Consider the following 12,624-nt stretch of genomic DNA (forward strand, 5'->3'; position numbering starts at 1 on the left):
GGGGAGTGGGGTTGGAAAGACCCGCCTCTTCCTTTCTGGGAGTTGTAGCTCCTCCTTAGTAGCCAGTAAGCTGCGTGTTCAAATCAGCCGAAGGGCGGTCCTCAAAGTCTTGCCCTTGGCCTGGATCTAAATGCAGGCCTCATCCCACCCCCCACCCTATGAGGGGAGCAAATTCTCGCACTTCCGCTTGTCTTGCAAGCCTGCTTTGTTCTGAGGTCTTTCTAGAACTTACAGTGGTCTCCCAGCATCCCCCAGGTGTCCCACTTTATCTCTGATCCCCTACTGGGACTTCTACAACCACCTGTGCCTGCTCCATCCCTATCAGTTTCATGTAGTTTCCTGTGTTATATAATAGGTCCTTTTTTTTCCTTTTTTTTGGTCTTTTTAGGGCCACACCCACAGCATATGAAAGTTTGCAGGCTAGGGATTGAATCGGAGCTGTAGCTGCTGGCCTGCGCCACAGTCACAGCAATGCCAGATCCAAGCCTCATCTGTGACCTACACCACAGCTCACGGCAATGCCAGATCCTTAACCCACTGAACGAGGCCAGGGATCAAACCCGCAACCTCTTGTTTCCTAGTTGGATTCGTTAACCACTGAGCCACGACGGGAGCTCCTGATTCATTTATTTATTTTTGCTTTTTAGGGCTGCACACGCGACACGTGGAAGTTCCCAGACTAGGGGTTGAATCAGAGCTGCAGCTGCTGGCCTACGCCACAGCCACAGCAACTCCAGATCCTCTGCCCACGGAGCGAGGCTGTTAAGGCAGCTGCCCAGTAGCCCTGCACCACAGCATATCGCTCTAGCGACAGCCCTGTGGCTGTAGTGTACCAGCTCCAGCAGCTCTGTGGCTGCAGTGGATCAGCTCTTTAACTGGTGAGAAACCAAGTGAGCACTCAGAGAGTTGGAGAATTTGGGTTAATTACGCCGGCGGGCTCAGAGATTGCTCTCCGGAGTCTGAGTCCCGGAAGAAGGGTTTCACAAGGCTTTTATGGGCTACCTCCTCCAGTCCGTGCTTGGCTGGTCGGACCGGAGTGAGAACAGGCAGGGCTGTAATTGCGGAAGCAACTTCACAGAAGCAGATGTGTCGGGGAGGGGTGGTTGGGGCAGTTGGTTGGACTTCACTTAGTCATCACCGCCTGGGTCTCTCCTTTCTACGTTTTTATCGGGACATTGTCTCCTGCAAGGCCAGGGATCGAACACGTGTCCTCATGGATACTAGTTGGGTTTGTTACCACTGAGCCACGATGGGAACGCCTCCCAACTGATTTAAACAGCTTCCTTTTTCCTATACTAATTCCACATATATGTAGAATCTATTCGAATTTTTTCCTTTCTCTAATCCTTTACCCACATCACTTTATACTACCTACTAAAGCTTCATAGCATATTTTGAGAGGGCCAGTTCCCTCACTGTTCTTTTTCAAAATTGTCTTAGCTAGGGGGCTTTTTTTTTTTTTTTTTGCTTTTTATGGCTACACTGACAGCATATGGAAATTCCCAGGCTAGGGGTCGAATTGGAACTACAGCTGCCGGCCTACACCACAGTCACAGCAACTGGGGATCTGAGCCGCATCTGCGACCTACACCACAGCTCACTGCAAGGTCAGATCCCCTGACCCACTGAGAGAAGCCAGAGATCAAACCTGAAGCCTCATAGATACTAATCGGATTCGTTTCCCCTGTTCCACAATGGGAACTCCCTATGGTGCATTTTTTATTCCATGTGAATCAGCTTTTCAAATTCCATGAAAATTATCTTGAAATTTTGGTTGAAAGTACACAGAAATTATAGGCTGATGGGGGGCGGGAACTGACACCTTTTATTTTGTTGAACATTTCCATCATCCTTGCTTTATTCTTGCATCATCCTAAGGTTATTCATCTGTATTTGTTCTTTTTTTTTTTTTTTTTGCTTCTTAGGACTGCAAGTGCGGCATGTGGAAGTTCCCGGCTAGGGGCCAAATTGGAGCTACAGCTGCCAACCTACACCATAGCCACAGCAATGCAGGATCTGAGCTGCGTCTGCGACCTACACCACTGCTCAAGGCAAGGCCAGATCCTTAGCCAACTGATTGAAGCCAGGGATCAAAACCACATCCTCATGGGTGCTAGTTGGGTTCATTTTCTCTGAGCCACAATGAAAACTCCTTTTATGTTCTTCAGTAAAGTTTTATAGTATTCTTTGTAAAAGTCTTGCCCATTTTTCATTGTTTTATTATTGTACTCGATCCTTTAACGTTTAAAATCTTATTTTATCTCTCCCTCAGCAGTTCTTCAACCTTTATGGAAAGTCTCTGCTGAGTTCTTTTGCTTTCACAATTAATTGTTATTATCGGTTGCGTACATTTCCTAATTGTTCTCAATTACATCTTCTATGTGTTTCCATCTCCTCAACTGCAGGGTAAACCCAAGGATCAGGCTGGGGTTTTAATTGCTGATTTGGGAGGGGAGGATCTCTTGCTAATAAAAAAAGAGGAGGAGGCGTTCCTGCTGTGGCACGGCAGAAACGAATCTGACTAGGAACCATGAGGTTGCGGGTTCACTCCCTGGCCTTGCTTGGTGGGTTAAGGATCTGGCGTTGCCGTCAGCTCTGGTGTTTGCAGATGAGGCTCAGATCCTGCTTTGCAGTGACCGTGGTATAGGCCGGCAGCTGTAGCTCCGATTCAACCCCTAGCCTGGGAACCTCCATAACATTCCAAAAAAAAAAAAAAAAAAAAAAAAGTGGAGGAGCAGGGGCCCTAGGACTTGGAAGAGGGAAGAGGAAGAAACCAGTTCACTTGGGCATTGGGAAAGGGGGAGTGTCAGAAAGATGTGTTCCAGCAGGAAAAAATTATGTCTCCTTTCTGAACCTTCAGCGTGTGTGTGTGTGTGTGTGTGTGTGTGTGTTTCCTGAGGCAACACTGTTAGCAGCCTCTCACATTTTCCCAAGTAGCTTCTTGCTAACTTCCTGTGTTCAGAACTCAGCTCTGCCACTGCTGCCTTATGATCTGGGCAATAAAGCACCTTTCTCAGAAAACTGTTGAGCATTCAAGGATGGGCATCGTGTGTATAATGCACACAGCATAGAGCCCAACTCACAGCAGGTGTATGATACATGGGAACTTGAAAAGAAAAATCCTGTATTCATTCATTCATTGGCAAGGGTGTGTGTACAGGTGGGGAACGTTCCACTCAGGACAAGCAGGAAAAGGGCTTCGACGGTTTAAGGTGCAGAGAAGAGGCTCCTAGTGGGAGAGGGAGTGGTGGGGAGTGCTATGATTTTACAGAGCTCACTCTTCTGAGGACGGGGCTTGGAGGGGATGAGGCCGAGCTGCCCAGGTCATGGGCTCACACGCACCTGCAGGCAAGCGCATACCTCATGTGAACCTTCTGAGGCGCTTCCAAGTGCATCAATGTCTCAAGCATCCTCACACCTCCCGATGTTTGTGGGTCACAATAAAGAGAGAACTAGTTGTCCATTTTATAGCTAGAATAACTGGTTTAAGAGCAGGGAAATGACTCACTCCTTTTCTTTTTGGACTACTCCAAGGCATATGGCCATCGATCAATCCAAGCCACAGCTGCGACCTAGGTGTCCCAGTGCTGTGGAGACACTGCTGATCCTGTTGCACCACAGCGGGAACCCTTCACTCCTTTTCAAAACAAAACAGGGTAAGGGGTTTTGCCCCTTGAATAGGAGCTTGCTAAGGCCATCACTCCATCCACTTTGAGGTCTGAATTTCAAACCTCCCCCTCAGTCAAGGCTCAGTTGAAATCTTCCCCCTCTAGGAAGTATTTTCTGGTACCACCTCTCCCACCCAAGCCGACTGCCTTGGTGTGTTTAGAGAATGATCCCCTCAATCACATGTTACTTATGGATGTCTGTGCATCCATCCATCCATCCATCCAAAAGCCACTGGCCAGTCCTGTGCCAGGCCCTGGGCTGCTGGAGATGGTTCAGACAACTACACAGCCTGCAGAGTTGGAGCCTCTGTGTTATGATGGGTTGAACTGTGCCTCCCCTCCCCAAATTCACAGGTGGAATCGAAACCCCCAGTACTTCAGAACAGACAAGGTCATTGCTGATGTAATTACACAGCTAAGATGGGTTTTATGGCTTTGTAAAACCGGAGGGAAATTTGGATATGGAGACAGACACACCCACAGGGAAAACACCTTGTGACATGTGGGCAGAGCCTGGGGTGATGCTTCCATATGCCAAAGAGCTCCACAGGCTGCCAGCAAGTCACCAGAACTGGGCCAGAGGCCTAGGTTCTCTCTCACACCCCTCAGCAGGAACCAGTTCTGCCAACATCTTGATCTCAGACGTCCAGCTTCCAGAACTGTGAGACAATACATTTCTGTTGTGTAAGTCACCACGTTTGAGATACTTCCCTATAACAGCCCTGGCACTGGTAGGACAGTGTCTCTGAATGAGCCACCTGATCTGGACTAGAGGTCAGGAAGGGCTTCCTGGAGGTGACACTGAGCTGGGCATTGAAGGGTGGGTAGGAGTTTTACCAGGGACAAAGAAGTCAGGAAAGAGTATTCCAGGCAGAGGGAAGAACATATGCACAAGCCAGGAGGCAAATGTATGTCAAAGACTCTTCCTTGAACTTCTTTGAATTCCTCTACTCCTGCTCGTCCTGCCCAAGCATCTGAGGCTTTGAAACCCACTGCTCTGCTACTGTCCTTTGCTCCAAGGTTATGGAAAAATTATTTTCACCAGGAGGTCCCTTGAGTCCATGGGGTGACATGCATCATTCTCACCAGCAGGGGGCCCTCACCGGACCATATTGATGAAGGGAGAGTGGCCCGGTGGGCACAGGCGCCGAGTAACATGTTGGCGTTTGTCAGGGTCCAAGGCTTCTGCTCCGGGAGATGCAGCTGGCCTTTGGACACTAGCGGCTCTGGTGGCCCGGGGCACTCCCACCGTGTCCCAGGACACACACCACCCAAGGGAGAACACACACTCAGTCACTGGCCCTCGGTACAAGTACTTTATTTCAATTACAAGAGTGCCACACCCAAACTATAGTAGCACAAAACATGATACAAAAAATAGATTCCCAGCTCCACCACCACCCCCATCCACGTCCCCACAGGGAAGGCAGCCTCTGGCTCCCCAGGCCAGGAGGAGGGGGGTCTCAGAGGGCACAGGGGGCAGCTGCCCGAAGCTCTGGAGCGGGGAGGGGAGTGGGCTGCTTCCTTTGCTTCCAGCCCTGCTGGGCCCGAGCCCTCCTCTCCCTGGCCCCTGCCACTCCCTGAGGTGATGGGGGCAGAGGACGCGTCCTCTGCCCGGACCCTCAGCCCTAAGCCACCTGCTTCTGGCTGGCAGGTCCCGGTCTGCGGTGCCAAGACACACAAGGACTGTGACCCTCCACACAGAAGGCTGGGGGGCAGGAGGGTGGGGGCGAGGGGGTGTGGGGAAGGCCCAGGCCTGGGAGAGCTGGCCTCCCCATGGTGGGCTCCTGACTCCAGCTCCTCCTCAGGCCCCTGTCCGAGCTTTCCTCTGAAGCCGGACCAGGCCTGCTGCTTGTGGGGACCAGGGCCTCATCTGGAGCCTGCACCCAACACCCCTGCCCCCTCTCCAGGGCTGATCTGATGGTGGGCGAGGCAGTGGCCCAGCTGTCTGCCCTCTCGGGCAGGGAGAAGTCTGGCTCCTGCTGGGAGGGGGTCAACCCAGGGGCCTGGGCTGCCAGATGGGAGGGCGACGTGAGCTCCACCAGGTGGGGGCGCTCCCGACCTGCTGTCCAAACTGGCTGCAGTGGGGAGACGGCATTCCTGGTCCCCTGACACCTTGGGCCAGATGGAGCAGGTCGGGGGAAGCTTCCCCCTGCAGTCTCCTGCAGCTGAAAGCACCCCCCAGGAAGAGTGGGTCTGGCTACAAGCATTGTCTTGAGTTAACCCAAGGGGCTGAGGGTGGGACGGAGCCCAGAGCAGGTTCAGGGGTTCCTCAGGCTCCTGACCTGTGGGCCAGAGCTTCCAGGCAGCTGCATGGGCACTGGGAGTAGGGTGTATGGCCTTATGTTCCAGTCAGGAAACTTGGGGTCTTTACTGAGAAGGCCAAGGGGCTCCGGGGGGCAGAGGTCTGTCTCCTTGTGGGAGCCCGGGCGCAGCCTCAGATAAGGCACTAGAGATCGGAGGGGGGCTGGCTGTGGTCCTGGGGGCCAGGCCCAGGCCGGTGGTGGAGGACAGAGCTTGGAGGAAGGATTGGGTCCCTTGGAGATGAGAGCTGCTTTCTCTTTTCTTCAGCCCGAAGTGGATGGGATGCGGGAGGGGGGGGAAATGTAAATAACACGGAGAGGCAACAGGCCCCTAGACTGACACGAGGAGGCCAGAAGAAGCGGGTGGAAAGAGAGCATCCATGGCACAGGAGACCCCACCTGATGGGGGCGGGCCAGCCTCGCAGGGCTCCTGTGACCTGGGTCCAGGGTGCAGGGGTACCTCTAGGCAGGGTTCGAGAACCCTGACCTGGCCTTATGCAGCCATTAGTCTCCTGCTGCAACTTTGGGGATCAGCTCTCCCTTGTTGGGGTTCCCTCTGTTGGACACTAGGGACAGAGGCAGGCACACAGAGGGGGCAGTGCCAGAGGGCTGCCCCTCCCTCTGCCAGGCTTCCAGGCCTTGGCTCTCTGCACCAGGGGACCAAGAAGGGGGAAGAAGGCTGAAATCGCAGCCCAAGGGCGGAGGAGGCAGCTCTGTACTTGGGGACCTGCTCAGGGGCTGGGGACCCCGCTTCGGCCCAACCTTGCTGCGAGTGAGGAAGAGAAGGGCAGTAAATCAGTGGGGGCTTCCCTTGTCCACAGGTTATTTAGAAAAACAGAACGTAATAAATATACCAATCCTTTCCTTAAAAAAAAAAAAAAGTGTTTTAAATGCATTATTTCCCTGAAGACTTCCAGTGTATTCCACAATGTTTAAAAAAGAGTTTCCCCAAAAATATATCTTTAAAGCATTTGACACAGTGGTATTTGTGGTGTATCTGGCCCTGGATGTGGGCAGGAGGGCCATGTCCCCTGCCCTTGTGGGGCCCAGGCCTGGTGAGCCACCAGCCTGACACCCAAATGCTCGACAGAGTTGACACACATGAGCCTGGGCCCACAGGGTCTTCACAAGGGATCGAATCTCGGACGACGGTGAGAACCCGCATCACAGGCTTGGTTCCAGCTGAAAACCCTCCAGTGCAGGGAAGGGGGCCGGAGGTGGCCAAGGGGGCTGGGCGACGCCCTGGACGCTGGATGGAGGGGGCAGCCTGGCGGGCCCCGCCCTGGGGGCTCATCCTCAGTCCCTCCCCCTCTTCCTCCGTCTCGGCCTCTGGCGCTTGGCCCCTCACCAGACTTCACACTTGTGATGAGGGTTCATGGGCGAGCCGGGTGGGCAGTGGAAGTGTTCCGAGAACTCCTTGGAGTTGGAGATGGAGCCGATGACCCGGAAGCGGGAGGGGCTGTGGGGATCGGTGATGAGGCCTTCGTGGGAGCTCTCAGGTGTGCGGACAGAGCACCAGACCTTGGGGTGGGGCAGGGGGCGACAAGGGAGAGACCGGGGTCACTGCGGGGCTGCGAGGCCTCTGTACTGGCCCCGTGGCCATAGCAGGCAAATAAGCAGCCCCCCCTGGTTCTGAGACCCTGGGGGTTCAGAAGGGCCTGCCAAGTGGATAAGGGAGAGACGGTGGGCAGGGGGCCCCATCCCAGGATCCTCTACTGCAGGTGTCTCTAGTGGCATTTCTGTAGCCAGACCAGCTCTCCTTCTGTCCTGGGCACCTGTCCTGGGCACTTGAACAAAGTTTGAACACTTTGCACCCAAACCAGTTTCAACACTTCGGACTGAGTCCAGATCACGCACTTCCCAAACAAAACAAACTGTCTAACGACCTAGTAGCTCCGGGTGTCACCAGCAGGCTGTACACAGAATGTCAGTTCAAGGGGATGAACTGGGCGTCTTTTTTTTTGGCGGGGGGGCCATGCCTGCAGCATGCAGAAGTTCCCAGGCCAGGGATTGAACCTGAGTCACAGCAGTGACAACACCGGATCCTTAACCTGTTCAGCCACCAGGGAACTCCTGGGGCATTTGAGTTTAAGAGACTTCTAGAACCCCAGAACCAGGAAGGGCCCTGGCAATCACCTTGTCTTCTCATCTACCTGATGCAGAATTCTTTTAACAGCATTCTTGGCCCTTCCTCCAATTTCTCTAATGATGAAGCTTGTTTTTTTGGCTGTGACTGTGGCATCACGCATAAGTTTCTGGGCCAGGGAGTGAGTGAACCAGAGCCACAGCAGTGACAGCACTGAATCCTCAACCTCTAGACCACCAGGGAACTCTGATGCTCGCCTTCTTATGGGGTAAATGTCCGGTGGTTGGACCAATGAACTGGGGGTTCCTCAACTTGAGGAAAGTTGCCTTTCGGATCTCAGAGCTCCTGGACATCAGGCTGGCAGACTGTGCCTGAGTTTGGCTTTTTCCTAATGAACTCACCTGTGCAAAGCCCAGGAAGAAGAGCTGGTTATTGGTGAGGCCCAGTGTGGGCAACGTCTGCTCAGCCCCATTCTTCTTCACCCAATTCTGGTAGGCCTAGAGGGGGAGACCAGAGCTCAGGGCCCGTGACACAGGAGCAAGCAGGGTGGCGGGGGTGGCTAGCAGGGGAGATCTGGGAAGGTCTCTCCTGCTGGCACAGGGGCTGGCTTCTGTGGGTCTGGGCCTCAGCTCTGAGCCGAGCTCAGCCTAGAGGAGCCAATCTCTTTACCTGCACTCATTCCAAGGGATGCTCGTTTAACCCTATGGCTTCTACAGCTACATACCCTCAGCTCTCAGATGCACACTTCCAGCTCCAGCCTCTTCCTGGGATATTCCATTGCTGGACAGCCAAGATGCATCCCCCCACACACACACATTTTTCCACCATAGTAAATGACAGCACCAACCACCCAGTTCCTCAGGCCCAAACCCTAGGCCTCTTCTTTGAATCTTCTCTTTCAATCAATCAAGCAACTCAAACCTGATGACTTCTCTCCCTTCCCATTGCTCCATCCCATCTCTTGCCTGGACAACCTCACAACAGCTTTCTAACTAGTCTCCCTGACTCAAACTGATTTAATTCCAATCCCCTCCCAACACAGCAACTCAAGTCATCCTTACAAAGCAGGGATGGGCAAGCTTTTCTGTAAAGGGCCAGAGGGTAAATATTTTCAGCTTTGGAGGCCAAACAGTCCTCACAGTGACTCAAGGCTGCCCCCTGCAGTGTGAAAGCAGCCAGGGGGGCACCATGGAGACAAAGGGGAGTGGCTCTGTCCCTTCAATTTTAACTTATTTTTATTGATTTTTCCAGCTGAGGGCTGGATGGGGACCATAGGCTGTAAAGGAAAAATCATGTCATTCCTCTACTTAAAAACCCTGCAGTGGCTCCTGCGTAGCCAGAATAAACCCAAGCTCCTTGCTCAGCCAACAGAGGCAGGCAGTCTGGTCCATCCACTCCTCTGGCTTCCCCTCCGCACTGGGCCCTGCCCTCCCTGCCCTCCACCCATCCTTCTTGTCCTTGAACCTGCCAGGCCTGGGTCCATCTCAGCGCCCCAGCCTTCCTGCCTTTCTTATCATTTAGTCTCAATTCAAATGTCACCTCCTCCCGAAGGCCTCACCTGGCCACCCTCCCCCCACTTTTCTTTATTACTTTGCCCTACGTTAATCTTTCATCGTATCCATATCTGAAATCATCCCATTTATTTGTGTAGCTGTGTACTGCCTTCCTTCCCGCTTCCTGCCTCACTAAAATCATGGGGTTTTTTTGGCCATACCCGTAGCTGTGGAAGTTCCCAGGCCAGGGGCTGAAGTGGTGCTGCCGTTGCAACCTGAGCCACAGCTGCGGCAGTGCCTGATCCCTACCCTGCTGTGCCACACGGAACTTCCTAGAAATGTGAGCTTTATGAGAACAGGACCCCCGTCTTTTTTTTTTTTTTTTTTTTCTTTTGCTTTTTAGGGTCTCACCCATGGCATATGGAAGTTCCCAGGCTAGGGTTCGAATCGGAGCTACAGTTGCCGGCCTACACACAGTCACAGCATAGCTGTGCAATGCTGGATCCAAGCCAGGTCTGCGACCTACACCACAGCTCATGGCAACACTGGATCCTCAACCTGCTGAGCAAGGACAGGAATCCAACTTGTATCCTTATGGTTCCTAGTAAGATTCGTTTCCACTGAGCCATGACGGAACTCCAACCCCTGTCTGTCTTGATACAGCGCCAAAAACAGTGCACAGTGGATAGGAAGTTCTCAATACACTTTCACTGACTCAGGGATGTTCAGACAAGTGACCTGAACATGTAATGTTTCTGGCTTGGTTTCCTCACCTGCAAAATGGGGCTGCGATATCTAATTGTAAAGCTGTTGGGAGTGGTGAACACAGCGCCCTGCACACAGTGAGGCCTCAGTGCCCGGCACCTCTCAGGATGTGGGCTCTTACTGTCACAGAGAGGCAGTGGCTCTGCAGTGGGCTCTGTTATCTCTCCCTCCCAACTAGGCTAACAGCTCTGAGCGCCACTCTGGACCAGGCCCTGTGCCCGAGCTGCCACGTGCCATCTTCCTAATGCCCAGCGATGCAGGGACTAGGTAGCCAAGGCCACGCATGCTGAGGCTCAAGGAGGCTGAGTGACCTCCTCCAGAAGCTGGGCTTGTCCCGGAACTGGCTCTGTGGCCAGTGTCCCCTCCCTCCCTGAGCCCGTGGTAGCTTCACCATCCAAGGGAAGGACAGGAAGGTGGTCCCTCGGTTGGGCTGGATGCAGAGTAGATGGCTTTGCAAGGGCCAGCTCTGTGCAAGGTGTGTCGCCCACACCCTTTCGGTCAGTCCTCATTGCCACCCATTCCACAGATGCGGCAACTGAGGCTTGAGAGCTGCCACGGCTTCCCCCAGCTTGTCAACAATGACCCTTAACTGAGAGGCATCTATCTGCAGAGGCCCAGACCGGGGCCTGGGGTGTGTGGGGAGGGGGCCTCTTACCCGATAGGCCGCCTTGAGGCCCCCGTTATCGGCGATGTTCTCCCCGAGGGTGTGCCGGCCGTTTACCAGCTCGCCATTCACGCTGTAGTTGCCGTACTGCTCCACCATGCACTCGGTCTGCTGCTTGAAAGCCTCCACGGACGAGTTCTTCCACCAGGGCCGGAGGTTCCCGTCCTTGTCATACTCCCGTCCTGCGGGGTCAGGGGGAAGCAGCAGGTCACGGGGAGAAGGGGCACAGCTGGGACCCGTGCTGCTCATGCCCCTCCTCCCAGGGAGAAAAGACCCACCCATCCACCGCCCACCCACCAGCCAGCACTGGGGAGATGAGGCGGGTCTCGATGCTGCGGGAACTGGATCAATTCGCGGGTCTGGGATGGGTGCGAGGGGGTGGAGCAACGGGATCCCAGCAAAGGACCAGCTTGTTTCAAGTTCCAGTGCGGCTGGATTCATGGGCAAGGCTGGCTGAGGGCCTCGGACCCTGAGCTCAGGAGGGGTGAGTGGAGCTCCACTTCCTCCTTCTTGGCCTTGGGGTCCCCAAGGCAGGAGACAGTGAGGGGGATTCTGGGCGTCAGGTGGTGACTGTGGTTGGACCAGGGCAGCCTCTGAGCCGTGGAGGAACGTCTGCTCCCCACGGACTTTGGACCCACCCCCAGCACCGGACACCGTCTGTCTGGGAGCAGAGCTCCCAGTGAGGCCCACCCAGTCCTCACGATCATGTTTCACAGATAGGGAAACAGAGGCCTGCAGGAATGATGGGCCTGGCTAAAGTTCACACAATCGGCAGGTGGCTGGGCTGGGATCTGAACCCAGATCTGTATGCTTTTGTCTCCAAGGCCGTTAGATGTGAAGGGAGCAAAAGCAGAAGCAGTGGGGCCAGGAAGCTGGTGGGGGACCATCTGGAGGGGACCCCGAGGAACCGGTACCTTGATCGTCAAAAGCATGAGTCAGCTCGTGGCCCACGACGACGCCGATGCCACCAAAGTTTAAGGCACTGCAGGGGAGGACACGGAGGTGAGAGCGATGCCATGTGGGGAGGGACCATTGCTCCCCTAGCTCAGAGACTCAGCAGAGCCCTACAGGGCTCCAGCCAGGACCCCATGCCAGACAGAGGCTGGGAGAGTCGGCTGTGCTCAGCCTGTGCCCACTGGAAGCCACCACCATGCAGGCTGCTGCATGGAACCCCACTGTCCTCTCTGGTCCTCTCAACAGACTCAGGCAGGATTCCTGTTGTGGCTCAGAGGGCAGAACCTGACCAGTATCCCTGAGGACATGGGTTTGATCCCTAGCCCTGCTCAGTGGGTTAAGGGTTCGGCGTTGCCCCGAGCTGTGGTGTAGACTAAAGACGAGGCTTGGATCCCATGTTGCTATGGCTGTGGTTGTGGCTGGCAGCTATAGCTCTGATTCAACCCTTAGCCTGGGAACTTCCACATGCTGTAGGTATGGCAGAGAGCAGACCTGGGATTCAGACCCAGGCTCATGTGGATGTCATTTCTGAGACAGCGCCCTCACCCTTTCCAACTCCCCAGCTGTGACAGTTCTAGAACACTGTTAGAGGGGCCTTCCCCCATACTGGGCTCCCGACCCCATGACATGTTCCCAAGTTCCCACTGTGCAGGGGCTTCCGGGTCTGGCAGACACCTGGGGGGGAGCACCG

General features: G+C 54.4%; 1 protein-coding gene across 1 annotated transcript in view; it reads right to left on the reverse strand.

Annotated features, from left to right (window-relative positions):
• Positions 4,969-12,624, reverse strand: part of ECE1 (endothelin converting enzyme 1) — a 57,506-nt gene continuing 49,850 nt past the window's right edge. Inside the window, 4 exon segments of the mRNA XM_021097679.1 lie at positions 4,969-7,492; positions 8,459-8,554; positions 10,971-11,161; positions 11,894-11,961. Of these exon segments, the coding sequence (XP_020953338.1) occupies positions 7,316-7,492; positions 8,459-8,554; positions 10,971-11,161; positions 11,894-11,961 (532 nt within the window). The 3' untranslated portion in view covers positions 4,969-7,315.

Source organism: Sus scrofa, chromosome 6, assembly GCF_000003025.6.
Source record: "Sus scrofa isolate TJ Tabasco breed Duroc chromosome 6, Sscrofa11.1, whole genome shotgun sequence".
NCBI lineage: Eukaryota > Metazoa > Chordata > Mammalia > Artiodactyla > Suidae > Sus > Sus scrofa.